General features: G+C 35.3%; 1 protein-coding gene across 1 annotated transcript in view; it reads right to left on the reverse strand.

The window, feature by feature from the left end:
• LPCAT1 (lysophosphatidylcholine acyltransferase 1) overlaps nt 1–24,759 on the reverse strand; it is a 156,684-nt gene that overhangs the window by 71,429 nt on the left and 60,496 nt on the right. Inside the window, exons 3-5 of the mRNA XM_069076480.1 lie at nt 16,965–17,179; nt 7,457–7,569; nt 6,543–6,603 (exon numbers count right to left, since the gene is read on the reverse strand). Coding sequence (XP_068932581.1) covers nt 6,543–6,603; nt 7,457–7,569; nt 16,965–17,179 — 389 coding nt within the window. The remainder of the gene's footprint in view (nt 1–6,542; nt 6,604–7,456; nt 7,570–16,964; nt 17,180–24,759) is intronic.

Here is a 24,759-nt window from a genome sequence, read left to right on the forward strand (position 1 = left end):
CAAAAGAAGCTGTTATATTTTTATTTATAAGGATACATAGGTCCTTCTCCTTTTCCTTTAATCACTTTGGGGAAGAGACCTAGTAGTGGTATTGCTGGGTCAGAGTCTGCAGTTTTATAGCCTTTTGGGCATAGTTCCAATTGTTTCCAGGTTGGCTGGACTAATTCACAGCTCTACCAATAGTGCATTAGTGTACCTACTTTCTCATATCTCCTCCAGCATTTGTAATTTTCCTTTTCTGTCATCTTAGCCAATCTGATGAGTATCAATTACTACCTCAGAGTTCAAATTTATCTTTTTGAATGGGCAAAACTTGTACATAGATGGCTACCATATTAAATTCGACTACTATTAATTGCATACAGTATTGTAAGGTCCTTTTCATGCCCTAAACTCCAAAATTACTGTGGACACTTATAGGGTAGTAGCAAATAATAGCATCCCTACTTATTTATGCATTATGATCTCTTCTTGTTCAAGCAAAGCAAATGTTCCCTGAATGTCTTCAGCTATTTCCTCCTTTAACCATTATATACATGGCACCTCCTGGAAAGCCTTCTTTGATATACTTCCACCAAAACATATTGTTTTACTCCTTGAAACAGTGTTCAAATAGTTCACTACCTTTATGAAACCTACCCAAAGTAATCCTATCTGGTTCCAAAACTCATTTGTGCAACTCTTATTGCTATTAGGCTCTGACTTCATTATGTAAAAAACAAACAAACAAAACCAACCAAAAAAAAATTCCTCATTTGTCTACATATAGATTAGTATTTAAGATCATCCACATGTGAGATGAGACTCATTAGCCTTGACTCAGGTAGCATGGCAAGGATTGACAAAAAAGTTTCTTCTTTGCTCACTTTACAATCATCCCTCTGAATGAGAATGGTGGCCTCTGCACGGCTTGAAATTCTTGGAGACACCCTCCTCTTGGTCTCCTCACTAATGGAATGGCACAATGGTTTACCTGCTTTTTGATGCTTCTCTCCATCAGAAGAACTTATTAAGTAATACCATGATGCCTCAGTATGCTTGTTATTTCTCTTATTTCCATATATTGCTTTGACCCTGTCTCTCCAGTTAAACAGTAAGCTATACAAAAGAGCTTTTACTTTCTTCTTAATTCCATTAAGTACTGAGATTTTCTTACACAAAAATACTACATATTAAAATAGACATGACAAAAAAGGACATGCATAGCAAAGAAGTTTCTGCAGAATGAAACATGAATCTCTATTTATATATATGCTTAGTGGTATAGCTGGGAACAAGTTTTCCTTTTCCCTTTATTCCTATTTGAATGGTTGTCCATTTCACTTCTTTTGTTCTCTCACCCAGAGCCTAGAAGACAAACGTTTAAGGGGAAGCAGTAGTAATATCCTAGGTGGGAGAGATTACACTGAGGTACTGTCTAAAACAATTTCAAATTCTATTACAAAATCTGAGACACAATAACTCCGTTGCATTCTAGTGAAATTCTGCCTACAAGGCATGCCACAGTCATACCAACTAACTCCTGTTAGACTGCTCCCTAATTTTAATTATCCACTTTCATTGCCTTAGGTGTAAACAATATATCCAATCTTTCAATCTTATCCTAATCAGGTTTATCCTAATCTTTTTTATCCCCAGACCCATGCCTCCTTGCTTCATCCATTTCATAATCCATTCCACTATTCTGGGCAGCATGGTACAATGGAAAGAGTCAGAAGACCTGGGTTTGAATTCTACCTCTGATAAATACTACATGTGCATATCACTCAACATCTTTTTTTTTTTAATAATCTCTAAAATGAGGGAGTTAAACAGTGACTTCTAAGAGCCCCTTGAGAATCTAGTTCTTAGTTTTGTTTTCTGGAGCCCTGCTCCATTCTCTCTTTCTGGCTCTCTTATCTCTTTATACTCTCTCCTTTGGTGATTTCATTCACTCTGATATCTCTAGTTGCCACTTCTATTTAGATGACTATTAAATCTATATCTCCAGGTTCAACTTCTTTCCTGAGCTCCAGACCCCACATCTCCAGCTACCTTCAGTACATGTCCACCTGGATGAACCACTGCCACCTCAAACTCAACACATCCCCAAACCAAACTTAACTATCCAAAACTTATTTCTGTCTATGGCACCACCATTTGTTAAATTTCTCATTTTTTAGCTTTGGAATTATCTTTGATTCTTGCTTTGTATCACTGCTCATATGGAATCAGTTACCAAATCCTGATTCCACTTCTATCTCTACCAGTCAGCTTTCCTGTTTGTTCTCATTGCTACTTAAGTGGCCTTAATTATCACCCACTGGACTACTGCTGCAGTCTCTTAATAGACCCTCTTACTTCTATTCTTCCCCTCCCTAATACTTCTTTCATGATATTAGTGCCAGAATAATGTTCTTAAAGTTACAAATGGTCATGTTACTGATCTGTTCAAAAGTATAAAGTAGTTCCCTACTGCTGCCCAAGTAAAAAGTTCAGATATCTTTGCCTGACATTCGAAATTTCCTGCAGTCCAATGCCATTCAAATTTCATTTCATAAGTGAGACAGTGAAAAGGCACAGTGGACTAGTGTTGTACCTGGAGTTGAAAAGAGCAGAATTCAAATTTAGTCTCAGAAACTTAGCTGAGTGACCCTGGGCAAGTCACTTAACCTCTGTCTGCTTCCATTTCCTCATTTGTAAAACCAGGTTAATAATAACATGCATTTCACAGGGTAGCTGTGAGGATAAAATGAGATAACATTTATAAAGTGTTTTGCAAAACAAAGCACCATATAAAACACCATAACCTAGCTACTATTATTATTACATTACCATCTACCTTTCAGCTAAATTGGTCTACTGCCTAAACACATCATATGCCATCATCTTTTAACTATATTTATGCTCACTCTCTTCCCTATGACTAGAATTTCCTCCTTCCCCCTGCGTAAGCCATTTTATTTCATCCCATTTTTTTTTTTTTTTGCTTTTTGGAGGGCAATTGGGGTTAAGTGACTTGCCCAAGGTCACATGGCTAGTTTTTGTGTTAAGTGTCTGAGGCCAGATTTGAACTCATATCCTCCTTACTCCAGGGCCAGTGCTCTATTCATTGCACCACCTAGCCACCCCTAATGAAATGGTTGGATTAGTTGGCTTCTCCTTTCAGTTTTAAATCTATCTTCTTTGAAGCCTTTTGTGCTAGCTCCAATTGGTGAAGACTTTTCACTCTCAGATCACACTCTGAAACACTTCTTTTTTTTTTTTTTTAAAGCAATTGGGGTTAAGTAACTTGCTCAAGGTTACACGGCCAAGTGTTTCTGGGTGGGTGCTAAGTGTCTGAGTCCAGATTCGATCTCAGGTCATCCAGACTCTGGGGCCGGTTCTCTTACTCGCTGTGCTACCTGGCCACCCCTCATCCCATTTTTTAAAGTCAACTGAAATGCACTTCTCTCCCACAAAGAACTCCCTGATACCCCACAGCCTCTATATCTGTAACAGTCATAATTCATTCAACAAGCATTTAGTCAACTCCTATTACATTTAAGGCACTGTGCTAGATGGTGGGAACATTGTCAAAAGTAAAATAACTCCTGCCTTCAAGGAGCTTCCATTCTACTACTTACATTCCACTCTAGGCTATACACCTGACTTTCTAGACTCTCTCTGCCATGTTCCAGAAATCTCTTCAACCTGAAGTTGCACTATGCCTCTGGATTTTTCTTATTTGAAGTACCATCTGTTCCTATAGCCTCTCCCTCTGATCAGCTGGTTTCTCCTTCAATTTCCATTTTAAGAAGGACACTTACGTCAGTCATCTCTTACTCTCTGGGCTGCATTCTTAACTCCAGATTCCCCCCCCCCCAATATCCCTGCATCGGTATATTATAAGAAAATACGAACAAATTAAAGATAGTTTACAATAAATGACTACAAACAAAATCAATGCTCTTAAATTTAGCTTTCATCATAACTAAGCTCCTTAATCACCTGGCTTATCTTATTGACTTGAAGCAGAATGCTACTTGATTTTTACTGAATGATGGTTAAAGTCATTAATAAAGACTTCTTCACATAGTAGGAACTATGTCTTTTTTGTCTTTCAATCCTCAACACCTAGAGTGCTTCAATAAGTACAATTAAGAACTCAGTAAGTGTTTGAATTATCATATACCCAGTATCTATACCAACTGACTTTTCCAGGTCACCCGAATTAAATTCATTAACAGATGATATACTTAGAACTTTAAGGTTTGCAAAGCACTTTACATATATCACCACATTTGGTACTCTCAATAACCCTGTAAAGTAACAGTTATAGGTGTCAGCACCTCTATTTTATTGATAAGAAAATTTGTGAGAGGTTGAATGACTTGCTCAAGGTCACACAGCTAGCATGCATTTGAAGCAAATTTCTAATCCAAGTCTTCCTGACTCCAAGTCTAGAATTCTATCCATTATGCTCTACTGCCTCTGCAGTCATTTCAAGCAAAAAAAAAAAATGCTGGATACCACCTATAAGCCTAACAATAGGCAGTAAAAACCTGTTTCCCTCTTGCTCATATATGGCAATATTTTCTTCCCATAAGTCACTTATACTTCCTTTCAAAATTCTAACTTAAATTTTTTTCTTAAAGCAAAGACTATTCTATAAGGTACTAAAAGTCAATTAGTTCTTTGTAATCAGTTCATCTCTGAAACCAAAAATGAGCATCTGAGTTCCATGACTGAAAAGATATGGCCCTGTTTATAAGAGATAGTCTAGTATTAAATTATGTGTTATATAATGTCTCTTCATTTAGATACCAGCTTTCTTATAATAAATGGATGTGTACCTACTGTACCAAGTTCCTAGGTTTTTATATATCATATTCCTAAAATTGCTAAATGGTTACTAGCAAAATGCCCTAATTATAAAAAATTATAGGTTGAAGAACTAGCAACTTTTAAAAGAATATCTCAATTTCCATTTTAGCTATTAATGTCATAGGTGTTACTTCTTCCTGCTTGACTGTGTATGATTAAAAATCAAAGCACAGCATATAGGCTATTACAAAATATTAGTCTATCAGTGCTGTCCACAGATCCCCTTTTCTAGTAATTACAATAGCTTTGAGTGTTTATTTAAACCCTTCTGGTAGTTTATTCCAGCCAGATCTAGAAACAAGTTTTAGTTACAGTAGGCAATTAAAATTGCTCTGTGGACTAAGATAGAGGGTTCAGAGTGATATATTTCAAATTATTCACACTTGAGCAAAAGTAGATATAAACATGAGAATACGTAAACTAAAGAGACAAGAAGAAATATTTCTAAACTGTTTAGTGAACATTTAAGACACTAGACTTCAATGATGTCAGTAAGAGATACTTTTGTTTAACTGATCTATTCACCGACTAAACTAATTCAGCTAGAAACAGTAGATAAACAGCTATGACAGTCACAAGCACATGAGACAAGGCTATATATGTAGTTATAATGAATTTAAAGTTATAAGGAACTTTGGGATCATCTAATGCAACCCTCTCATTTTATAAATTATTAGACTTAAGACACATAGAGTAAAATGACTTGCCTGTGATGTGTGTATGTGTGTGTATACATACATTTTTAATGTCATTATACACACATACATATAATATGTTCACATAAATAATGTGTATATATTACATGTGTGTCATAGTTGTTACTTTATATATACACATATATGAATATATACATATATGTTATATATGTGGGTTATATGTGTGTGGTCTATAGTAACAGATCTTTAAAGCTATCTGGATATGATAATGTGCTAAAATCAACTGCACACAATTTAACTCAAAGAGTTTTATTTCTAAGGTTCTGCATGAAAAATATTTAGAACATTAAAGGCTTGTGGTTTACACATAACACTGGCTTTTAAAATGTCTTAATAATAATAGGTTCAATTTACACTACAGTGAATTATATGGGTATCTGTTAAAAACCCAATGGACTCCTAATTCATATATAAATAGATTACCATTTATACAATACTATGTGAAATAATAAGTACATAAGCACCTAATAGTAAAGCATACATCTTTACATTTCATATACAAAAGTGCTCTATTCTTACTAATCACAGCAAGTACTGATTAATGAAGTAGTAAGATCAAATCACAAACCTGTTGTAAATTCAAACACTGAATATCTAACTTTGACCTTTTAAAAAATAACAAAAGCAATATAACTTTAAATGGTCTACTGCATATAACTACAGTAAAAAGAAATTTAAAAATTCAATAATCATACACACATATACAATCCTATCTTTCTCAACTGCTTATATACGATGCAATCCTTAAACCAAATTTCACCACATGGCTCAGCTTAGTAATATTTCTAAGATGATTAAGTAACTGTCAGGATATAAGATGATATTTTCATTTATTTAGTTATATTGTAAAATACTTTTTAAACGGAAAATCTTCAATAAAAAATTAAAGAGTATGATACTATAAGAACCAACATTTAAGAATAGATGCATCTTTCCAAAGGAGAAAAAAAATGCCATCTAAAAATAGAAGATAATGCCTACCAGGTTTGAAGGTAATGAGGCAGGTCCTGTTAGTGCAAGTTCCTTCTGGGAATATCATTATCTTGGAGTAAAAAGAAAATTTAGCATTATACAATATATACTTTAGAATTCACATGAAATAATATTGAAGTATAGTTTTCAAATTATTCCATTATCCAAATATTCTGCAACATTTTAATAGTATCCAGTTAAAAGGAGTAAAAAGCCACAATGTAAATACTAGTGCATGCATGCAGACATACTTTTATGTTAAATAATAGTATCATTAAAAGTTGGAAGCATCCCAAATAAGACAAACCTAAATGTGATTTTTCTTAAATTGTATCAGTCTGTTTTGCACCAGAAATTAAGCACAGGATCTAACTTCAAAGATGAAAATATCTTAGGGATTCATTTCCATCTGGAAGGCAGCAAAAACTGAAGAGACTTTTAATAACTTTTTAAAAGAACCACATAAAGGTGACAATTGAAACCATAACAAGAAAAAAGTAAAAACTTTGGTAACCCATGCTACCATTGTGGAAGGTATTTACTGAACTTTTCATCTAGAATTTTCTCCAAAGCCAGTTAGCAAATCATGTAAGAAAACTGGCCACTGAACAATTTTTTGGGGCATAGCAACTTACAAAACTAAGGTGTAGAAAGGCTGTGATCCGCATCAGTGAAAGAAATACCCATGCTGCTAAAATCACAGATCTGAACTGCTAAAACTTCAAAAACATATGCTTCTAAAATTTGTTCAGACAATCAAAAAGCATTTAATTTATTGCAATTCTAAACAATCCTGATTTGACAACTAAAAGGTATCCATGCAGGAAATGCTCTGGGCTCCTAGATCCATTCTCATTCAAATTTTTTCAATGACACTTTTCAGGGACAATGTCCTTCAAAATATGAACAAGATGCTGAGTTACCTGTGGCCATTTGCCATTAGACTGTGCACGTCTTTTTATTTCTTCAACAGTTTTCCTTCGAGAATCCTGGTCAGATCGGGATACAAATACTGGACGTATATATTTTATCAGAGCTGCAAAGAAGTTATATGAATTATGTACAGCAATGTACCATTTTGAGGCAGGCTGTTATTGGGGAGCTAAAGGATTACTTTGTCATTGGTCTCAAAATATAAGAAATAAAAAGAGAAATTCTAAAAATCCACGAAGAATCACAAAAGAAACAGATAAACATCCAATAAAGCAAGTAACTACAAATGGAATAAAGGTTTAAGAGTTAATGAGGTAATAGAGTTATTATATAGTTGCATTACTGGACCAACCAATATTGGCCAACCTTTGGTTGACTATAAGGCTATAAGAGAAGAGAGTACAAAGATCCTAAAAGTGTGCATATTAGCAACACTGAAAAACACATTTACCATTATAATAAATCAATTATAAATGAGCATTTTTAATTACTCATGAAATGGTGATCACAAAAATAAAGTCTATTGGGAGAATATTCCTAAGGGGAATTGTCCACAAGGAAGTATTGTCTGACAGGCATGAACAGAAAGCTCACAGGAAGATTTAAAAGTGGACTTAAAAAGAACCAACATCATCTGAGAAAACATTGTTATAACCCTCTGTGAGAATTTAAAATTGTAATAACATTTACATTTTACCAATTTCTAAAATTGGAGAATATGATCTTTGAGAATCATTTTAAATGAGAACAGTTGTGAACTAACCAATGGGATACTATATAGTAATTATCTATACTACAGATAATGTTTATTTTAGATCTATAGATATCTATGTTTTCTGCAACACTACAAAGACCAACAATGTTATAGACAGTATGCAGGAATAAGCAAACAGACATAACTACATATATATCTATAGTAGAAATTCATAATTTAGTATAATTCATATACATTTATATAATTAATATAATTTATATAATTCATATAATTTAAATAAATTTACAATTTAATATAGTAGAAATTATAATTGAATAACTAGAAATAATCTCATTTTGTTTGGTGAGATAACAGTATTATTAACTAACCAGACAACATATTCTAAAATTCCAAATAATTTATTTTGAAAAACAAAAAAACAGCCTACTACACGCAACTTCCCCAAATAGCTCAAAGTAGCTTTTCAAATACTTTGTCAAAATATTATTTTTTTTTTAAATGTAAGTAATCTAAAATCTGAGAACTTATCTAGATGTTTTAAGGAGTCACTAAATAACTGAATTGGCCACTGGTTTGGAAAACCTATGCTTAGTTTGTGTAAAGAGCTAAGCACCTTAAAATCATATTTCATTTGATCTTCATAACAACCTTATAAGATAAGTGCTTTTATTATTCCTATTTTACAATTGAGGAAACTGAGGTCAACAGGGTAAGTGACTTGCTCCAGGTCACACAGCTAGTGTCTGAGTCCAGATTAGAATTCAGGTCTTCCTAACTTAAGACCCAGCAATATTTCCAATGCACCATCTAGCTGCCCACACAAACCCTGATTATAAGTTTTCCCAGGGAATTAATCTAAAATAAGAGCATCATCATCATCATCTACTAGCAGGTAGTATTATTTAGCTGTTTTAATGTTCAAAAAGAACTTTACATGTGTTATTTTTTTTTATCCTAATGACCGCCCTGCAAGGTAGCTATTGTTCTCATCTTAAATAATTTCCCCAGAGTTATGCAGTCAGAATGTGTCTTGGATGGAATCTGAATTCAGTTCTTCCTAGTTTCCTGCTCTTCATTAAATGAGTTCAAGGTTCCATGCTTAGATGAAACATAAACTAGCATAATGAAAGAATTTACATCTATGATTTACTATTAGTTATTAGAAATCATGGCGAATGAGAGAGGTGTTAGGAAACTGGGAATGGGTTAATGTCTTAATTTTCTAAAAAGTAAGTTCTGAAAATTACAAACCAAAAAGCTTCACCACTGAGCAAAATTCTAAAATGTGTTATTAAGCACAGTTCACTACCATTTAGGGAACAAAGTGATCACTAAGTAAGGACAAGCATGACTTAAAAAAAAATCCAACCCCCCCACTTCATTTTCATTTGTAATGGAATTATTAGACTGCCCCCAAACTCTAGCATAATCTAGTTACACGCTTCCTGTACAACTACATTATCCAAATTACAGTGAGCTAAAACAGTGTGTTTCCATTGCAAGAATGCAGAGGAAGAAACTTTAACTTCCTCAAGCTGAAGGTATAACAGACAGGCTTATTAAAATTTGCAGAAGGCAAAGGTGGGAGAGAGCTAATATAACAGAGGACAGAACTGAGGTTCAAAAAGAATTCAACAAGTTAGAAGTTATGATTACAACTGGTATAAATGAAATTGAACAACAGCAGGTATGGACTATTTCAGTTTGACTTTTGTATACCCAGGGCCCAGCACAGAACCTAGTATGAAGTAGGCACTTAATATTTTCTTAATTGAATTGCTGACTTAAGGGCAATAAAACAATGGCCGGATGTCAGGAAGACCCAGGGGTTTAGCTGATTTTAAAGTTAGTAAGTCATCAGTGGCACAACTGCCCCCAAACTCCAGCATAATCTAGAGTTATATGCTTTCCATATAGCTACAGTATTCAAATTACAGTGATCTATATTAGCATACATTCTGAGGATACACAATAACCAGGAAAACAGCATGATATAAAGATGTCTGATCAAAGAGGAAATGTTTATTAGCCTTGAGAAAATTTAGAGGAGGTATGATAACTATATTTCAATATTTGATATGTCATTTAAGATGCTTGCACATGTGCAATCTATATCAGATGGCTTTCCTTCTGAGGGGGGAGGGCATGGAAGGGAGGAATAGAATTTGGAAATCAAAACTTAAAAAAAAACACAACAAATGTTAAAATTTATTTTTACATGTAATTGGGGGAAAAGAAAAATATTATTTAAAAAATGTTATGTAAGAGAAGTAATAAATTTATTTTATGTATCTAACAGAAGGCAGGAGTAGGACCAATGGATAAAAATCATAGGTAGATAGTACTGGATTCATTAGAGTCTAATAGCTAGAGCTATCCCAAAATGAAATAGGCTATTGTGTGAAAAAATGAGTTCTACATTTCTGCAAATGTTCAGACAGAGGCTCCATCTCCATTAGGATGGGAGGTTAAACTAGATGACTTGTAAAGTCTCTTCAATGTCTAAGAGTCTATTATTGATGATCAAACTTTCTATGTCAACCCCAAACAGCAAGAACTGTGATGAAACAGTACTGGAAGGAGATGTGTGTATTTTCCAGCACTCACTAGAGTTATAAATCATTAGAGATTAATCTATTTTCAGAGATAAACTTAGGGCTTTATCCTGATTGTTCACAATTATATTGTTGAGTATGTCTTTCATATGGGTAAAAAAGTACACACATTTAATTCCATAGTTAAGCCTCTTTTAACATAGATAACAGTATTTAACAATAATATTCAGGGTTGCAGGTAATAATGGCTTTTAATAATGGCCATTTTTAAAATGGCTGGCTTTATGGCTAACTTGAAGCCAGGAAGGGCCTAGTTAAGAGAAAAAATTCTGTCAAATGCTATGTGCCGCATGAACAGTTGAGAAAAAAGTTTTAGAAGCCACTTAAAAAAGACTTTATGTCTGTTATTTACTTGCTCAAAAGGCCATTAAAAGAGGACATAGGAACATAGGACACTTTAACCTTGACCCTAACAAATATTTCCATGAGTTTTTCAGAATCAGTTCCGGCTCCTTAGTTTTGTTGTTTTTTGGAGGGTTGAAGTCAGGGCATTGGGGGTTAAGTGACTTGCCCAAGGTCACAGGGCTAATAAGTGTTAAGTGTCTCAGGCCACATTTGAATTCAGGTCCTCCTGACTACAGGGCTGGTGCTCTATTCACTGCGCCACCTAGCTGCCCCCTCCTTATATTTCTTAGAAAACTGAGGCTTTGATTTACCTCTTATTTCTCAATGTCTTCTAAAGTATTCTGGATCAGATGTTTTTTATAAAAAAAAAACCCACTGAACTAATGTCAACATAGCATCATGAGATTTAGAGCTAGAATCAATTTTAGCAACTATCTAGTCCAACTCCTTCACTTCACTGGAAATGGAGGCCTAAAAGTGTTAAGTGACTTGCCCAGGTGACAAAGACTATAAGAAGTATTCCAGTTAATATATATATATATATATATATATATATATATATATACACATATATTTTCTGTTTAGCTAAAGTCCTCTGAAGCCTCTTTTAATTCTTCATTTGTTATAATAACAGTTTTCTATAGTTTCTACAAAAAATTCTAGAGCTGAGTGACCTTGGGAAAGTCACTTATCCCTATTTGGAAGACAGTGAAACTATAATAAAAGGGTTGTGGTGAAGCTTCAATGACATAATGTATGTAAAACACTTTATAAATTGTAAAGCCCTTTAAAAAAAGGCAAACTATTATATGATGGCTTAGTTCCTGGACTGAAAAGGTGGTATAGTGAAAAGAATGCTAGACTTTGAGTTAAGAAAGAAAATTTTAAATACTGGCTTTACCTCTGACCAAGATCATGTGATCTTGGGTAAATTTTTTTAAACTATCTGGACTATAGGGTCATCGATTATACAATGAGTCAGATGAATAAGATGGTCTCTAAACTCCGACATTCTAATTTTAAAAGGCTGCATTTTTAATCATAAAGAAGTTACCAACCAGTAAGACTAGAAATTGAAATATTTGAAAGAACTTCAGGGGTATGCAGAATGAAAGTCCCTAAATTCCGGAATGGGAAACCTCAGAAGGACAATCTTGCAGGTTCCCAAAGTGGTTGATATCACCCCCTGGGGAGCACAGGAACAAGGTGGGGGGAGGCAATAGTAGCCTCAGGTGAAATTGAGGGGCATTAATAAAAATAAGGGGGTAGTGGGAGCACAAAGAAAAGATGAGAAGAAAATTTTGAAAAACCATTTGTACATGTTTCATCTGTTGTGTAACAGAGTTAAAGTCATAGTGATTAAAATTATTTTCCAAATAAACACACAAAATGCAAGTTATAACTAATCAGTGGTCAAGTCTGCTGACAGGTCTTAATAAGTAAATGTTTGAAGGTAAGCATGTAATGGCAGGAATATGTGCATATAATTACTTGTCTACAATATGATACTATATGGTTACCTGATACAATACTGCATCATCAAAATTTCAGTGCAAAATCCCACAAATTTAAAATAAATTATTAAATTTAAGATGCATCATTTAAAAAAATTATATTTTTAAAATTATGCAAATTAAAAAAAACTGTTCAAGGGTTAAAGAAAGTAGGTTTCAGTTGGGGGGGAGGGACAGCTTGAGTAATTTTTTTTTTAAAGGGCGCAGGGGGCAGTAGGCCAAAAAAGTTTGGGAACCTCATTCTAGGGCATCAAAAAACCATCTGCTAAGCAGAAAATTCTATTAGCTAGAATACTGAATCTTTGAATAAAATTGGTTAACTTTAGGGTAATTAGATGATAATTGCATTTGAATAAAGGATTTTAATATTTTAAACATATTTTGCCTGTGTGCTTCAAAACACTATATATATAAATACTCATTAAAACTTGTTCAGCAGTTAGTGAAATTTGCTTTGTTTCCCTTATTTTTCTCCCTCATTCTTCCTTTTTCTTTTCTTCCTTCCTTTCTCTCCTTCCTTCTTTCTTTTTCTAGTGTTCATTTCATGCTCTCCAACACCCAACCCACCTCTTCTTACCGCACGCATTGCCCCTCCTACTTACACTTCCTTTTACAATTCTACTGGTTGTAAAATAGTCCATTTTTGGCTTGAACAAACTTTAACTACATCTGGAATTCCAATTGTTTTTAATTTATAACTTTAACAGCACCAAAATCAGGATGACATGCAATTAAACAATGCCTCAAAAACCGTATCAGCCTGAACCAATCTCATGAACTCAGGATCTGCTGTGCTTACAGGAAATGACAGAGTAGCAAAGTCACAACTCTGGATATCTTCTTTTTTGAGTAGGTATAATGTGAAAGATGCAACAAAGAGCTTACACTTTCTAGCATTCTATGAAACAAGATGATAACTATATTTTTCCTGTTTTATAACTGCTTCTTTGTACGTCTGAAAACTTGGTTGGAAAACCATAATCAAAATGCTATCAAGTTGCTTTTGGTGAGAGGGCAATCACCACTCTCTTTGGAATAAGTTTTCATAAGGAAACAGGACTTGAAAGTTCCTTTTTATGAGCTGTAAAGCTTATTGAACTTTTAAAGTTGAATCCAAAAAATCTCATTAATGAGACTGAATTATTACTGCCATTATGCTATCAATCAACATGCACTGCTAAGACCTGAGTGGCATAGAGGGTGATGGATCTCTAAAGCATCTAAAAAGCATTTCTTCCTAGCAACATAAAAAGGAAAGCCAGTATAACAGATATGGAAAAAGCCAAGTCATTATAAACATTTTCACTTTTGTGCATCTCTTTTTTTCTCCCTAGATATTAGAGGTTTCAACCCTTCAGTCTGTCTCATCAAATGATCTAGGCTTTTAAGAGTTGGCAGTTTAACAGGTAACAAAAATACCTTTTAGAAAACATATCTTGATCTAGTGTATTTCTGAAAAGGAAATTCACTAGTAAAATTAAATAGTATGAAAAAAATTCCACTTTATCTTATATCTGTTCCAAAAATGTACAACTTGAGGGTTATACACATTAACTTGTTAAATCGAAAGACTTTCTTATGTTATTTGTAATGTAGTGGAAAAAGCCCAGTATTTGAAGTCAGAGAACCTAGGTCCTCTGGTACTTAATACCTGGGTAACCTTGAATTTTTCACTTAACCTGTCTAGGCTTAATTTTGTTATTTACAAAATGAAGAGAATAGACAAGATGAACTTGAAGGTCACTCTCATCTCTACTGACCTATACCTAAATTATTTCTAAAATAAAACTATAAGAAATTGCAATGTGCATGCATATATGTAGACACAAGAATAGAAAGCAAATGAGCTTTTGGATTGGTAATAGGAAATGATGGCTTGATTGCTTGCTGGACTGCGCTGACTTCAGTGGTATCAGGGATGTAACAAAATACAAAGACTTAGCAACTGACTGAATATAGGCAGGGAGGGAGAGCAAAGAGCCAAGGATGACTCTGAGGTTACAAACCAGGGAAGACTGGGAGAATGGTGGTGCCCTGAATAGAAACAGGGAAATTTGGAGGAAGGGTTTGAGGAGGGAGAAGTAATGAATTCCATTTTGGAGACATGAAATCATAGATGATTATGGGACATCCAGGTTTAACAGGCAGCTAGTAAATCAAGGTTAGAGTTAAGGGGAGAGATTAGGACTAGATAAATAGATTTAGGAGTTATCCGTACAGGAGAGAGATAATATAATGGTCACTTAAAGCATCCCCCCCAACCCCCAATTAGAAAAGAGTTTTTTATCTACTTTACATTAGTTTCTCCATTAACTGGATCTTTCATAACAACAAAAAGGGAAAAGTTCGTATTGCAGATTTATTTTTGTGCAGTCAAATACATTGTTTAATTCTATTACATTTGTCCTTCATTTCTGAAGAGGGCATCAGGGAAATGATGACATGACTTGCAGGTGACTTTGATTTGAGTGAGTGAGGGTTGTGCAAGGTCACCAGCCTCACTTTCTCCTCTAGAGCCGTCCAGTGACCAGATATTCATCAGGATGACTGGAGATGACCCAAGATGCAATGGGAGACCCTGGCCCTTTTAGGCTAAGGCCTTCTCACATACTTATTTAAGAGTGAGGTGATGCCCATTCCGGGAATAGGCCTCTTTAAGAAGTGAGTCCAAGGATGGCCCCTTTTACTTAGAGAAAAAAAAGAAAAGAAATCAAGCTGAGAGGGGAAGACCCTCAGGGTTGCTGTTCCAAAGAGAAACAGTTATGACTGACATTCATTCTGAGCCAGGATGGCCCAAAACACATCCATTAAGTGGAAGTTGGCCAGGGACCTATTGTTGTCCAATCTATGTGCTTTGGAGTGAACTTGGTTTAAGGTTTTGTGAGAGAGAGAGAGAGAGAGAGAGAGAGAGAGAGAGGGAGAAAGGGAGAAAGAAAGAAAGAAAGAAAAAAAAGAAAAAAAAAAAAAAAGAAAGAAAGAAAGAAAGAAAGAAAGAAAGAAAGAAAGAAAGAAAGAAAGAAAGAAAGAAAGAAAGAAAGAAAGAAAGAAAGAAAGAAAAGAGAAATCTAGTTAATAAACCCCAAGTTAAGTGGGTAGCTTCTGGCCATCAAAATTTACCTTCCTTTGGAGAGGAGAGGGAGAGGGAGAAGACAAAGTTGAGTTACCCAACTAGCTGGGTCCCCATTCAGGCAGCTTGATCTACTCACTGGATCCAGATGGCTCAGGAGTAGAAAGTGAGGCTGGTGACCTTGCACAGGCCTCCCTCAATCAAATCAAAGTCAATTGAAAGTCATGTCATCATTTCCCTGATGCCATGGTCCTCTTAGAAAACAAAGGACAAACACAACTGCCCAAGCTCCACTTAATGGATGTATTTTGGGCCCTACTGACTTAGAGTGAATGTCAACGGTAACTGTTTCTCCTTGGAACAGCAACCCTGAGTATCTTGCCCTTCCAGCTTGATTTTTTTTCTTTTTTCTAAGTAAAGGGGACATCCCTTGACTCACTTCTTTTTTCCAGTTATTTTGTGATGATATACCTTAACACTCTCTTAAGTTTTTCCATCTTTTGACTTTTGTTTTTTTGTTTGTTTGCTTTTTTGGGGGGGGAAGGCAAGGCAATTGAGGTTAAGTGACTTGCCCAAGGTCACAGGGCTAGTAAGTGTTAAGTGTCTGAGGCCGGATTTGAATTCAGGTCCTCCTGAGTCCGGGGCTGCTGCTCTATTCACTGCTCCACCTAGCCAGTCCCCCACCCCCAGCTTGATGAATTCTATACAACCAACAACCACTTCATTATATACCTCAAAAAAATCTTTAAAATTCCTGATAGTTTTTCAAATTCAAATATCTTTCAAATACTTAGGAGGTGAGAAATTGGTCAGCATAATTCTGTTCTACAATCTGCCACTGCTAAGTTTCTGAATATTCTCCAAGAAAACAGTACCATTTGATTCCCAGTGTCAATATAATTGTTTCAAGACCTTTTTTCTAGCAGTTGAAAAATAATTCTATATTATACATATACACATGAATGGAATATTATGAGAATTTGGAGTCTGGCAGTTAAAAAATACTAGTAATAATACATTTACAGAAATGTGACAGATCTGTGATTTCATCAGCATAGGGAGCTCCACCAACAAAATAATAATATAGCCAATGTTGAAAGTAACTTAAAATGAAACTATTAAAGACTCAACACAAAACAGTCAATTAACATACATGAGAAAATAATTCTTTATGTGTATTCTACTTATACTGTTAAATTAAGCACATATGTTCTTGGTCCAAACATGAACTGATTTACTTACTTCCCCAAATAGGAATATCTCTGCTTTCTGCCTTCATCACGATAGAGGACATGGTCATTGTTACAGGAATGGCATCAAAGTAGGAGGAATGTGGGGCTAGTGTCAGGATTGTGGCTTCTGCTGGTAAGGCCTGTCTGCCCTTTACACTCACCCAGTGAAAGCCACCAACAAACCACATTGTCCGCATGATGGCTTTCAGGAGAAAGTCCACCACCCTGTAAGAAAAGGCGATAATTATGATATCTGAAATAAAATAATCGTCACATAATTCTGAAATATGCTGTGTTTGCAAAAAAAAAAAAGTGAGAGAATACTGATGACACAAGAAAGGAAAGAAATGAGGCCAAAGTAATTTTTTATAGAAATATGTAAAGTATTTTCCAGAATATAGTTTAGCTGTAATTTTAACTACCAGGTCACTGAAGAAAAGATTATGGTTTCTTTCTCTGTTGTCAGGTATCAATTTACTAACCCAATACTAAATTAAAGAATTACAAATATGACCAATAACTTTGAAACTAGCACTAAAATATTTCATGCAATTTCCCCCCAAGGAAGCAATAGGTTAAATTTGACATGATTTTTCTATGAATTATGTTAAAAATTTTATATGAAATATGGTACTGAGAGATTTAGGTCAAAAACCAAGATTTACTATCATTATTAAATTATTAAAGTTGCTTCCCAAGGCACACAAAAACAAAGGTTAATATAGGATCAGATTTCTGGATGAAATCAAAAAAGGTAATAGGTTTGGAAAAGAATTCGGTGTATCCTAGAACAACCAAATAAAACTTTCTTAGTCCCTGGAAACACTGTAAGATGAGAACATAAAATGTGACCACTAAAAAACCTCACTAACATACAGTGCCTATTAGAACGTGAGCCCCTGCTTTGTGGACATTATTCTTTGTATTTAAATCCCCAATAACTACTACAATGCCTGGAACATAGTAGGTGCTTAATATATATTGACTGGTTGACACAAAAACTTATACATTGAAATTACAAGTTCAATTCTTACATTGTATTTTTTTTAAAAAAACGTTTATGGTCACATCTTGTATGTTACCAAGGTACAAAAATGTCTCAAAACTAACTAGTAAAGGTTTCCAAAGTATCATTTATATAAAACTAACATGATTTATATAATGTAGACAATGATCTCTTCAGAACGAAAATAGAAGAAAAACAGAACTAAATTCAAGTTCAAGTTGCTACTTCCTGCTCTGCTTTGGCAAAAATGAGTCTTTAGTTGGGGGGCAGGGGGAAAGAAAAGGAAGAAAATAGGGAAAAGGGTGTATACATAGGAAAAAAGGTAAGCTAATCAGTCAGTCAATTAATCAAAGAGCATTAATTGAATGCTTGCCACACAGAATGGCAAAAGACAGAACCTGCTCTCAAAGAGCTCACAGTCTAAGAGATTTAATAAATAAAGCATTTGTTAATTATTCCATCTCCATTGTTATTCTTAACATCCTTTCCCACCCCTTTAATGTGTGTTCCCAGGGTTCTCTCCTTAGCCCTGTTCTGTTTTCTATCTGTCAATCTGTCAATCAATCAACAAGAATTCATCAAGCATCTGTCATGTCCTGGCACTGTGGGCATAAAGACAAAAGTGAAAGTCCTTGGCTTCAAAGGATCTTTCATTCCAAAGGGAAGGACATAAATACTACATATATAAAGAGCATATACAAAATTAATATAAGGTAGGGGTTTTTTTTTTTTTTTTGGAGAGGGGGAACATTAGCACATGGAAAAATAAGGAAAGGCTTCATGGAGAAGAGAAAGTGGTATGTCAGCTGAGTTTAGAAGGAAAAGAGATTCCAAGAAGCAGGGGAAATAGGGGGAGTATTTCAGGCATGGCGCAGGCAGCCCAAAGGCATGGAGAAGAGAGATGGAGCTTTGGGAGTGAGCAGCAGCAAAAAGATGAGCATGCCCAGACTGCATGATGGAATTCTAGGAAAGATTGTCTCTTCAATTAGTGCCTGCATCAGAGAATGCTCAGGATCACCGAGAGTTTGAGGGAAAGAAGGGTAAGGACATAAATGCCAAAACATTTAAAAAGCAATATAATCTCAGGCTGCTTCTTTCCAGAGACTTATGATCCCTCTTCCAGCCCTTAGTGTGACCCCATCCTAACTTCTGTTTATTTATTTTGTATATATCCTGTACTTATCTATGAACATACTCCATCCTCCTCAGTAGGATATAAATTCATCAAGGGCAAGGATTATCTGATTTTGTATTTGTATATCCTATGGCCTAGTACATTATGAGTGCTAAATAATGATTAACACATTATTAGATTATGTTTATTGTAGGGGAAGGAAAAGGGGAAAAAATAGAGTGTGGCAGGTAAAAGATGAAATGATTGAGGAAACGAAGATTTGAGCTTCTGAACATGTTGATTTATAAAGTAATGCATGCCCACTGCAAAACAAATTGGTTCCAGGGCCCTCAGTTTTGGCAGTGGACCCTGAATACAGGGGTAGACGGATTTTTCTACATGCTAAAAACAATTAATCAAAAAATTAATTAAAAGAAAATGATTAATCAGGATATAAATTAGGTAATCTGATTTTTAATTGGAGGAAAGATTCAGGACTTTCCAAGTTGGAAGGAGGAGAGCTAACAGGTATAATTCCCTGAAATCAGAAAAATAGGTGTCCTACTCCCCCAAAGAGTCTGTATTCAATCAAAAGAACATAGAAATAATAACTGATCAACTCATATGGGGAAAATTTTCAGATAAGACATATGGGCTGTTTGAGATGTGTAATTGTGAGAAAACTCCTTACATGAATCTTTGGTTGTGACTGGGTCTCTAGTCAGTATAACCTCAGTCTTTAGTTAAGCATCTCTAAGGTGCTGGTAGAGGTGGTCTAGTTTCCTAGCCATGCAGGGCTAGATTTAAACAATGCAATAAAATTTTCTCACAATTCCCACAATTGAATAAAGTTTTCTTTATTCTTTATTTTAAGACAGAAACTGGAGGAGACCTGTAATTGAATAGAAAGGGAAATGAGGTAGCTCCAAAATTGAGTCACAAGATGGAGTCAGTGTGGTTCACTTAATTCCCATTACCACTTGCTATTCTAAATCCCTCAATAGTCAGATCATATTAGACAAGATCAAATTACGTCTTTGTCTGATACATGGTTCAAGAAACTATTTAAGAGGGATGTTGACAAATTGTCAATAGAAAATTCAGATTGGTGAGGCAACCAAAAACCATAACATCTGAAGACTAATTGGAGGAATTAGGGAGGTTTGTCCTGGAGAAGACAATGGAAGCATAGGCTTACAGGCTCCAGAGTTGGAAGATATCTTTAATGATTGTCTAATTCAATCTTCTCATTTTACAAAATGAAGATATTAGAGTAATAGGAAGTTAAATTACTTGTTCAAGGTCACTCAGCATGATTCAAACCTTTGTTCTCTGACTCCAAACAAAAGGCTTTTATGTGACAGTCATCTTGAACTATTTGAAGGGTTATCATGTGGAAAATGAATTAGATTTGTTCTTCTCTACATTCACACAGGTTGCCTTGCCCTACTGAGGGTGACTATGCTGGAGTCAACTCAAGTATTGGCGAGCCTTTGCCTGGATACAGTCTTAGCCATGCTGCTCATTCTTCTCTTGGCACTCTGCTCCTCCCTGCCTTTGTCTCCTGTTCCTCTCTCCTTTCTCCATCACACTTATTTGTTATTTCCCTCCAACTCCTTGAGAGTAGGGATTGTTTTGTTTTCTTGTTTTTGTTCCCACAGGTGCCCAACACATAGTAAGCAATTAACAAATGCCTCATTTAAGCGAATCTAATCTCAGCTTGGTCCTAGAGCAGAGCTGTGGTTTTTGTCCTTCGTTCTCTCTAAAAGGACTATGACATCAGGGAGATGAGGATGGAACTTGCAATGTGATTTGAATGAAGGAAGGCTATGCAAGATCACCAGTCTCACTTTCTCCTCCAGAGCCATCTGGGTCTAGTAGCAAGATATAGATCAGGATGACTGGAGATGATCCTGGATGCAATGTAGATGTGGGCCTTCTTAAGCTAAAGTCTTTTCAAATTTTTCACTTTGAGTGAAGCAATGCTCATTCAGTGAGTAGACTTTTTTAAGAAGTGAGACAAGGGATGACCCCTTTAATTAAAGCAATCAAACAAACAAAAAAACAAGTCAAACAGGGAGAGGAAGACCCTTATGATTTCTGGCTGAAAGAAAAAGTTACTATTTCCATTCACTCCAAGACAGGAGGTTCTAAAAAATAACCATTAAGTGGTGCTTTTGCAGGAACCTATTGTTGCCCAACCCATGAGATCCAGAGTGACTTGGGTTTAAGGCATGGTATTAGAGAAAGAAATAAAGCCAGTAAACCCCAAGTTAACTAGGTAGGATTTGAACATCAAAATTTACCTTCCTTTGGGCAGAACACCGTCAGGTAAGAACATGATATCCTAGGAGAGGAAAGAAGAGGACAGAGCTAGGACCAAGTAGAAGCTAAGAGACAGTAAGATTTTGTTTGGCTTGAAAGAAGAATCGTCAAATTAAAAAAGGTCTAAAAATGGAATAAATTGCTATGTGAGACAGTGACTTTCCTATCACTGGGTATATTTAAGAATAGGCCAAGTGATGACCTGTCAGCTAGTAGGTAATAGAAAGAATTCCTTCATTGGATAAAAGGTTAGTCTGAGACTATTTCTAAGTCTTCATTAAATTCTAGGACTCTTGATGGTTCAAAGTTAGCTCAATAGCCCAATTGTGACTTCACTGGTGCCACTGTGGAATCCTTTCCTAGGTTTTCCCAGAAAACAGAATGCATCTTTGTCCATAACTTAAAATAACCTGTCTGAAAGCCTTTTGGGTTTCTTGGCATTTTTATTTAAAATTATAGCTATTTCAGACTTCATAGTTTGTGCTGATAACTTAATGAATAGAAACTTGATTATAGATAAGCATACTTTTCTGTTTAACATTTTTATTACTGACTTCTTAACACAGATGGTACACTTATCAAATCTGTATAGATTTAAGAGAAGGGTATTTTATTAAATGAGGATACAAAAAAGATCTTGATTGGTTGAAATAATGGTTCAGATGAATATACATTTTTGCCTATTAAATTTTCTTTGCTGTGTCAAAGGATATGTAAAATTTTATAGCCCTTTGGGCATATGAACTAGATGTTTCTAAGGCCTTTTGCAGCTCTAAGTCTATAATTAGAGGAAGCCAAGTGATTCGGGGTAGAGTGAACCTGCTTACAATCATCTGCTATCTGTGTGATATTGGACAACTCATTTAACTTCTCTGGGTCTCAGTTTTCTCATCTGTAAAATGAGGGAAGTGCAATATGATCTCAGCTGTAAATCTATTATTCTATGACCTTTTCCAAATTCTGCCTCCTCAAAGGGGTATTTCTCAATTACTTCAACCCTCTATAATCTTTTTTATCTAAATATCTATTACACCGGTAATCAGGCTCAAGATTTATTTCATCTCTTGTAATTGTTCCATGTAGTTTGTCCTCCCAAGTCAAATCAACAAACATTTATTAGGAGCTTACTGTGTACCAGGCAGCATGCAAAGTGTTGGGGATACAAAAAAGGCAAAAAACAGTCCTGTGTTCAAGAAACTCACAATCTAGTGGGCGAAGATGACACACAAACAACAACGATGTATACAGGCTAAACTGAAGATAATTTTGGAGGGAAGGTCCTATCAATCAGTTTTTCTTAAGTGCTTACTATGTGCCAAGATTCTCTACAGTATAGTCCATAAAGTAAGAGACCTCAGAGATTACTGTGTCCAGCCCATAGCATATCATGAATCCCACCTCAATCATCCCCAAAGGAGTAATCACCTAGCCTCTGCTTAAATCCCACTCAGAGGGGGCGGCCAGGTAGCACAGCGAGTAAGAGCACTGGCTCCAGTGTCAGAATGACCTGGAGATCGAATCCCGGGCTCAGACACTTAGCACCCACCCAGAAACACCTGGCCGTGTAACCTTGAGCAAGTTACTTAACCCCAATTGCTTAGGGGCGGCCAGGTGGCTCAGCGAGTAAGAGCACCGGCTCCAGTGTCAGGATGACCTGGATCAAATCCAGGCTCAGATACTCAGCACCACACCCAGAAATAACTGGCTGTGTAACCTTGAGCAAGTTACTTAACCCCTATTGCTTTAAAAAAAAAAATCCCACTCAGAGAACTCATTGCCTGTGAAGGCATCAGATTCCATTTTTATATAGTTCTTTTACAAAGTCTGATGTCATATTTTTGGGGGGAGGCAATTTGGGTTAGGTGAGTTGCCCAGGGTCACTTAGCTAGTGAGTGCCTGAGGCCAGATCTGAACCCAGGTTCTCCTGACTCTAGGGGTGGTGAGTTTGGATGCCATATTGAGGCAAAATCTACCTTCTTATAATTTCTACCTTAGTTCTTCCCCTTTGGGTCTAAACAAACAATTCTAATTCCTCTTACACATTCCAACCTTTAGAACATGTGACCACAGCTATTATTATGTCCCCTATCTTTTTCTGGGTCAAAAAATCCCAGTTTCTTTACTTGAGCACAGATGGCATGGTTTTTTAGTGTTCTTAACATTCTGGTCATCCTTGCTCTGTGTGTGCTATAACTTGTTAATGTTCTTCCTAGAAGATTTTATCCAGAACTTGATACAATACTCCAATATGTTCTGACTAGGGTAGAAGATATATGGAACATCATTTCCTTCACTCTTGAAAACATATCTATTAATTCAGCAAACATTTATTAAGTGCCTACTACATACATGGCACTGTGCTGATACAGTAGTTTTAGCTTTTTTGGCTGACACATTGCACTGCTAAATCATAACAAATTTCTAGTATGTTACAAACCTCTGACATTTTTCATATAAACTCCTTTCTAGTCACAACTCCCCATTTTTTAAACTTGTGAAGCTATTTTTTTAAAATCCAAGAACTGAACTTTATTGTTATCCCAATTAAATTTCAAGTTAATTTGAGCCTTTTGAAATCTTTTTGGATCTCTTTTTTATCACCTGCTATATTAGCTATCCCTTCTTGCTTCCTTTGATCAACAAATTTGATAAATATGCCCTACATACCTTAATGCAAACAATCAATAATAATAATGAACAAAACATGGTTAAGGACAGAAGAAATGTGGAAAACTACATTAGAGGCATTCCTTCAAATTGACAACAATCCATTAATGAACATTTTTGGGGTCTAATTATTCAATCAATTCCAAATCCACCTAACTGTTCTGTCATCTAGTACACAGTTCTTTATCTTGTCCATGAGGGGACTTACTAAAGGTTTATTAGAAAATATGTATCATGATAAGGGTTTTTTTAAAAGAAGTTTGATCTGGTGGAAGTATGCAGAATGAACTTGGGGAACAGAAAGACTAGTTGGAAGCATCAGAATAATCTAGTTGATGAAGTCCTAGATAAAGGTTGTGGCAACAAAATTTCAAAAGAAGATATGAAAGCAAAAAGTGATTGAAAAAAAAAACCAACAACCACAGGACTTTGTGATTGATTTGCTGTGAGGATCAAATTAAAGAGAAAAGAAACTCAACATGGATTCCAAAGTTATGAGTGGAAAAAAAATGTTAGTACTATTGACAAGAATAGGGAAATTGATTTGCAAGGGAATATAATTAATGTTATAATACTGTTAGAGTTGGAAATGTGTTCTTTCAGTTTCACTCATTCAATACTTTAAGGATCTGATTTTGTCATGTGAGTATTAATTCCACTGACTCAGAACAAAATCCCTCTGTAACTTAGTAA

The sequence above is a fragment of the Petaurus breviceps genome, unplaced genomic scaffold (genome assembly GCF_028583685.1).
Source record: "Petaurus breviceps papuanus isolate PSGF00001 unplaced genomic scaffold, PetGlider_PUasm1.0 151, whole genome shotgun sequence".
NCBI classification, from domain to species: Eukaryota; Metazoa; Chordata; class Mammalia; order Diprotodontia; family Petauridae; genus Petaurus; species Petaurus breviceps.